This window comes from Salmo salar, unplaced genomic scaffold (assembly GCF_905237065.1).
Source record: "Salmo salar unplaced genomic scaffold, Ssal_v3.1, whole genome shotgun sequence".
Taxonomy (NCBI): Eukaryota; Metazoa; Chordata; class Actinopteri; order Salmoniformes; family Salmonidae; genus Salmo; species Salmo salar.
In genome coordinates, this window is record NW_025549174.1 from 2,501 (window position 1) to 10,000 (window position 7,500).

The window sequence follows — 7,500 nt, forward strand, 5'->3', positions numbered from 1 at the left end:
ATGGAACCCTATTCCCTACATAGTGCACTACTATATACCAGCCCTATGGAATCCTATTCCCTACATAGTGCAGTACTTTAGACCAGAGCCCTATGGAACCCTATTCCCTACATAGTGCACTACTATATACCAGCCCTATGGAACCCTATTCCCTACATAGTGCACTACTATATACCAGCCCTATGGAACCCTATTCCCTACATAGTGCACTACTATATACCAGCCCTATGGAACCCTATTCCCTACATAGTGCACTACTATATACCAGAGCCCTATGGAACCCTATTCCCTACATAGTGCACTACTATATACCAGCCCTATGGAACCCTATTCCCTACATAGTACACTACTATATACCAGCCCTATGGAACCCTATTCCCTACATAGTGCACTACTATATACTAGAGCCCTATGGAACCCTATTCCCTACATAGTGCACTACTATATACCAGCTCTATGGAACCCTATTCCCTACATAGTGCACTACTATATACCAGAGCCATATGGAACCCTATTCCCTACATAGTGCACTACTATATACTAGAGCCCTATGGAACCCTATTCCCTACATAGTGCACTACTATATACCAGCCCTATGGAACCCTATTCCCTACATAGTGCACTACTATATACCAGCTCTATGGAACCCTATTCCCTACATAGTGCACTACTATATACCAGAGCCCTATGGAACCCTATTCCCTACATAGTGCACTACTATATACTAGAGCCCTATGGAACCCTATTCCCTACATAGTGCACTACTATATACCAGCTCTATGGAACCCTATTCCCAGATATGACTAGACTGTCTCCTCACCTCACCAGTCCAGATATGACTAGACTGTCTCCTCTCCTCACCAGTCCAGATATGACTAGACTGTCTCCTCTCCTCACCAGTCCAGATATGACTAGACTGTCTCCTCTCTCACCTCACCAGTCCAGATATGACTAGACTGTCTCCTCTCTCACCTCACCAGTCCAGATATGACTAGACTGTCTCCTCTCTCACCTCACCAGTCCAGATATGACTAGACTGCCTCCTCTCTCACCTCACCAGTCCAGATATGACTAGACTGTCTCCTCACCTCACCAGTCCAGATATGACTAGACTGTCTCCTCACCTCACCAGTCCAGATATGACTAGACTGCCTCCTCTCCTCACCAGTCCAGATATGACTAGACTGTCTCCTCACCTCACCAGTCCAGATATGACTAGACTGCCTCCTCTCCTCACCAGTCCAGATATGACTAGACTGCCTCCTCTCTCACCTCACCAGTCCAGATATGACTAGACTGTCTCCTCTCTCACCTCACCAGTCCAGATATGACTAGACTGTCTCCTCACCTCACCAGTCCAGATATGACTAGACTGTCTCCTCTCTCACCTCACCAGTCCAGATATGACTAGACTGTCTCCTCACCTCACCAGTCCAGATATGACTAGACTGTCTCCTCTCCTCACCAGTCCAGATATGACTAGACTGTCTCCTCTCTCTCCTCACCAGTCCAGATATGACTAGACTGTCTCCTCTCTCTCTCCTCACCAGTCCAGATATGACTAGACTGTCTCCTCTCTCTCTCCTCACCAGTCCAGATATGACTAGACTGTCTCCTCACCTCACCAGTCCAGATATGACTAGACTTTTCGTTCTCTCCTCTCTCTAGCGTACCCATATTCTGTCCATCCTGCTCTCATCCCTCCAACTCTCCTCTTCCTTCTCTGCACACAGCACTCGTCTCTCAGCACAGCAACTCTGACCAGGACACAACCGTTACAACACCCCAATGAGAAGACGGATTCGAGAAGACGGATTCGAGAAGACGGAGCGAGAAGACGGATTCGAGAAGACGGAGCCGAGAAGACGGATTCGAGAAGACGGAATCTCAGCTCTTCACTTTGATACCGTAGAGCTGGGACGAGATAAATCGAAAAATGATCAAAACCGACCAAACCGACCACTTATCCGCGGACGTTATAACTGCGATAAATAACCGATAGGGTTCCTTCTACAGAAATGTGAAGTTTGAAATGAAATGAGTTGTGTTCATTAATATATGGGTGATTGTTGATGGGACAATTTATAGCTTCAACACAATCAAAGTAGTAGTATTAAAGGGTAATATAGAGAAATAACTGTGAGGTAGAATAACGGTGTGAAGGTAGATTTGGATCCAGCTCTATGTCACCCGTAAGGAAACGCTTAGTGAACAGACTGGAACGGACCGGAACGGACCGGAACGGCAAACACTCACTGTGCTCTCTCCTGGGGAAGACCTCTCGTCTGTCTTCATCACAGAAAACTGGACATCAGCTGGGTCAGAACGCACCGACGTCTGGGGGGGAGAGGAGGGGGAGACGGGGAGGGAGGGGGACGGGGGGAGGGAGGTGGAGAGGGGGAGGAGGAAGGGATAGAGGGAGGAAAATGGAGAAGGAAGGGGAGAGGAGAGAGGGAGGGAGAACGAGAGAAGGATGGGGAGAGGAGAGAGGGAGGGGAGAACGAGAGAAGGATGGGGAGAGGAGAACGAGAGAAGGATGGGGAGAGGAGAGAAGGATGGGGAGAGGAGAGAGGGAGGGAGAACGAGAGAAGGATGGGGAGAGGAGAGAGGGAGAACGAGAGAAGGATGGGGAGAGGAGAACGAGAGAAGGATGGGGAGAGGAGAGAAGGATGGGGAGAGGAGAGAGGGAGAGAGAACGAGAGAAGGATGGGGAGAGGAGAGAGGGAGGGAGAACGAGAGAAGGATGGGGAGAGGAGAGAGGGAGAGAGAACGAGAGAAGGATGGGGAGAGGAGAGAGGGAGGGGAGAACGAGAGAAGGATGGGGAGAGGAGAGAGGGAGGGAGAACGAGAGAAGGATGGGGAGAGGAGAGAGACGGAGGGAGAACGAGAGAAGGATGGGGAGAGGAGAGAGGGAGGGAGAACGAGAGAAGGATGGGGAGAGGAGAGAGACGGAGGGAGAACGAGAGAAGGATGGGGAGAGGAGAGCGACGGAGGGACAACGAGAGAAGGATGGGGAGAGGAGAGAGGGAGGGAGAACGAGAGAAGGATGGGGAGAGGAGAGAAGGATGGGGAGAGGAGAGCGACAGAGGGAGAAAGAGAGAAGGATGGGGAGAGGAGAGAGGGAGAACGAGAGAAGGAAGGGGAGAGGAGAGAGGGAGGGAGAACGAGAGAAGGAAGGGGAGAGGAGAGAGGGAGGGAGAACGAGAGAAGGATGGGGAGAGGAGAGAGGGAGGGAGAACGAGAGAAGGATGGGGAGAGGAGAACGACGGAGGGGAGAACGAGAGAAGGATGGGGAGAGGAGAGAGGGAGGGGAGAACGAGAGAAGGATGGGGGAGAGGAGAGAGGGAGGGGAGAACGAGAGAAGGATGGGGAGAGGAGAGAGGGAGGGGAGAACGAGAGAAGGATGGGGAGAGGAGAGAGGGAGGGGAGAACGAGAGAAGGATGGGGAGAGGAGAGAGGGAGGGGAGAACGAGAGAAAGGTTGATACAGAAGTACTGTTTGAACGGTGCGATAACTTATCCTTTTATCTAACCAGGCAAGTCAGTTATTTCCAACGACGGTGTTAATTCTGTTACCTGTCGGATGGTGTCTCCCTCCTGGTTGCTAATGGTTACGCTGCAGTCCTCGCTGCCTAGCGCCAAAAGGTTCTGAGAACTCCAGCAGCCACATGTGATACGCTTAGTGTGCTTTCCTGTGTGTGTGTGTGTGTGTGTGTGTGTGTGTGTGTGTGTGTGTGTGTGTGTGTGTGTGTGAGAGACAGAGTGATGGAGAAAGAAAGAGAGTATGTAAGAAATTAAAACCAAACACAATGATCTGTGTTGTTACCCAGGACGGGGATCTAGAAAATTCTGTTGTTACCCAGGACAGGGATCTAGAACATTCTGTTGTTACCCAGGACGGGGATCTAGAACAGTGTGTTGTTACCCAGGACAGGGATCTAGAACAGTGTGTTGTTACCCAGGACGGGGATCTAGAACAGCGTGTTGTTACCCAGGACGGGGATCTAGAACAGTCTGTTGTTACCCAGGACGGGGATCTAGAACAGTGTGTTGTTACCCAGGACGGGGATCTAGAACAGTCTGTTGTTACCCAGGACGGGGATCTAGAACAGTGTGTTGTTACCCAGGACAGGGATCTAGAACAGTGTGTTGTTACCCAAGACGGGGATCTAGAACAGTCTGTTGTTACCCAGGACAGGGATCTAGAACAGTGTGTTGTTACCCAGGACGGGGATCTAGAACAGTCTGTTGTTACCCAGGACGGGGATCTAGAACAGTCTGTTGTTACCCAGGACAGGGATCTAGAACAGTGTGTTGTTACCCAGGACAGGGATCTAGAACAGTCTGTTGTTACCCAGGACGGGGATCTAGAACAGTGTGTTGTTACCCAGGACAGGGATCTAGAACAGTGTGTTGTTACCCAAGACAGGGATCTAGAACAGTGTGTTGTTACCCAGGACGGGGATCTAGAACAGTGTGTTGTTACCCAGGACGGGGATCTAGAACAGTGTGTTGTTACCCAGGACGGGGTTCTAGAACAGTGTGTTGTTACCCAGGACAGGGATCTAGAACAGTCTGTTGTTACCCAGGACAGGGATCTAGAACAGTGTGTTGTTACCCAGGACAGGGATCTAGAACAGTGTGTTGTTACCCAGGACAGGGATCTAGAACAGTGTGTTGTTACCCAGGACAGGGATCTAGAACAGTGTGTTGTTACCCAGGACGGGGATCTAGAACACTGTGTTGTTACCCAGGACGGGGATCTAGAACAGTGTGTTGTTAGTCAGGACAGGGATCTAGAACAGTGTGTTGTTACCCAGGACGGGGATCTAGAACAGTCTGTTGTTACTCAGGACGGGGATCTAGAACAGTGTGTTGTTACCCAGGACGGGGATCTAGAACAGTGTGTTGTTACCCAGGACGGGGATCTAGAACAGTGTGTTGTTACCCAGGACGGGGATCTAGAACAGTGTGTTGTTACCCAGGACAGGGATCTAGAACAGCGTGTTGTTACCCAGGACGGGGATCTAGAACAGCGTGTTGTTACCCAGGACAGGGATCTAGAACATTCTGTTGTTACCCAGGACAGGGATCTAGAACAGTGTGTTGTTACCCAGGACGGGGATCTAGAACAGCGTGATGTTACCCAGGACGGGGATCTAGAACAGTGTGTTGTTACCCAGGACGGGGATCTAGAACAGTGTGTTGTTACCCAGGACGGGAATCTAGAACAGTGTGTTGTTACCCAGGACGGGGATCTAGGACAGTGTGTTGTTACCCAGGACGGGGATCTAGAACAGTGTGTTGTTACCCAGGACAGGAATCTAGAACAGTGTGTTGTTACCCAGGACGGGGATCTAGGACAGTGTGTTGTTACCCAGGACGGGGATCTAGAACAGTGTGTTGTTACCCAGGACGGGGATCTAGGACAGTGTGTTGTTACCCAGGACGGGGATCTAGAACAGTGTGTTGTTAGCCAGGACAGGGATCTAGAACAGTGTGTTGTTACCCAGGACGGGGATCTAGAACACTGTGTTGTTACCCAGGACAGGGATCTAGAACAGTGTGTTGTTACCCAGGACGGGGATCTAGAACAGTCTGTTGTTACCCAGGACAGGGGATCTAGAACAGTGTGTTGTTACCCAGGACGGGGATCTAGAACAGTGTGTTGTTACCCAGGACGGGGATCTAGAACAGTGTGTTGTTACCCAGGACAGGGATCTAGAACAGTGTGTTGTTACCCAGGACAGGGATCTAGAACAGTCTGTTGTTACCCAGGACAGGGATCTAGAACAGTGTGTTGTTACCCAGGACAGGGATCTAGAACAGTGTGTTGTTACCCAGGACGGGGATCTAGAACAGTCTGTTGTTACCCAGGACGGGGATCTAGAACAGTGTGTTGTTACCCAGGACGGGGATCTAGAACAGTCTGTTGTTACCCAGGACGGGGATCTAGAACAGTGTGTTGTTACCCAGGACGGGGATCTAGAACAGTGTGTTGTTACCCAGGACAGGGATCTAGAACAGTGTGTTGTTACCCAGGACGGGGATCTAGAACAGTGTGTTGTTACCCAGGACAGGGATCTAGAACAGTGTGTTGTTACCCAGGACGGGGATCTAGAACAGTGTGTTGTTACCCAGGACGGGGATCTAGAACAGTGTGTTGTTACCCAGGACGGGGATCTAGAACAGTGTGTTGTTACCCAGGACAGGGATCTAGAACAGTCTGTTGTTACCCAGGACAGTGATCTAGAACAGTGTGTTGTTACCCAGGACAGGGATCTAGAACAGTGTGTTGTTACCCAGGACAGGGATCTAGAACAGTGTGTTGTTACCCAGGACAGGGATCTAGAACAGTGTGTTGTTACCCAGGACAGGGATCTAGAACAGTGTGTTGTTACCCAGGACAGGGATCTAGAACAGTGTGTTGTTACCCAGGACAGGGATCTAGAACAGTGTGTTGTTACCCAGGACAGGGATCTAGAACAGTGTGTTGTTACCCAGGACGGGGATCTAGAACAGTGTGTTGTTACCCAGGACGGGGATCTAGAACAGTGTGTTGTTACCCAGGACAGGGATCTAGAACAGTGTGTTGTTACCCAGGACGGGGATCTAGAACAGTGTGTTGTTACCCAGGACGGGGATCTAGAACAGCGTGTTGTTACCCAGGACGGGGATCTAGAACAGTCTGTTGTTACCCAGGACGGGGATCTAGAACAGTGTGTTGTTACCCAGGACGGGGATCTAGAACAGTCTGTTGTTACCCAGGACGGGGATCTAGAACAGTGTGTTGTTACCCAGGACAGGGATCTAGAACAGTGTGTTGTTACCCAAGACGGGGATCTAGAACAGTCTGTTGTTACCCAGGACAGGGATCTAGAACAGTGTGTTGTTACCCAGGACGGGGATCTAGAACAGTCTGTTGTTACCCAGGACGGGGATCTAGAACAGTCTGTTGTTACCCAGGACAGGGATCTAGAACAGTGTGTTGTTACCCAGGACAGGGATCTAGAACAGTCTGTTGTTACCCAGGACGGGGATCTAGAACAGTGTGTTGTTACCCAGGACAGGGATCTAGAACAGTGTGTTGTTACCCAAGACAGGGATCTAGAACAGTGTGTTGTTACCCAGGACGGGGATCTAGAACAGTGTGTTGTTACCCAGGACGGGGATCTAGAACAGTGTGTTGTTACCCAGGACGGGGATCTAGAACAGTGTGTTGTTACCCAGGACAGGGATCTAGAACAGTCTGTTGTTACCCAGGACAGGGATCTAGAACAGTGTGTTGTTACCCAGGACAGGAATCTAGAACAGTGTGTTGTTACCCAGGACAGGGATCTAGAACAGTGTGTTGTTACCCAGGACAGGGATCTAGAACAGTGTGTTGTTACCCAGGACGGGGATCTAGAACACTGTGTTGTTACCCAGGACGGGGATCTAGAACAGTGTGTTGTTAGCCAGGACAGGGATCTAGAACAGTGTGTTGTTACCCAGGACGGGG

At 50.4% G+C, this 7,500-nt stretch overlaps 1 protein-coding gene across 1 annotated transcript in view; it reads right to left on the reverse strand.

Moving 5' to 3' along the window:
* The window catches only part of LOC106596329 (WD repeat-containing protein 19), a gene marked incomplete at its 3' end in the record, with an annotated part of 18,953 nt that overhangs the window by 1,525 nt on the left and 9,928 nt on the right, over nt 1-7,500 (reverse strand). Inside the window, exons 6-8 of the mRNA XM_045713075.1 lie at nt 3,576-3,691; nt 2,257-2,337; nt 1,674-1,757 (exon numbers count right to left, since the gene is read on the reverse strand). Coding sequence (XP_045569031.1) covers nt 1,674-1,757; nt 2,257-2,337; nt 3,576-3,691 — 281 coding nt within the window. The remainder of the gene's footprint in view (nt 1-1,673; nt 1,758-2,256; nt 2,338-3,575; nt 3,692-7,500) is intronic.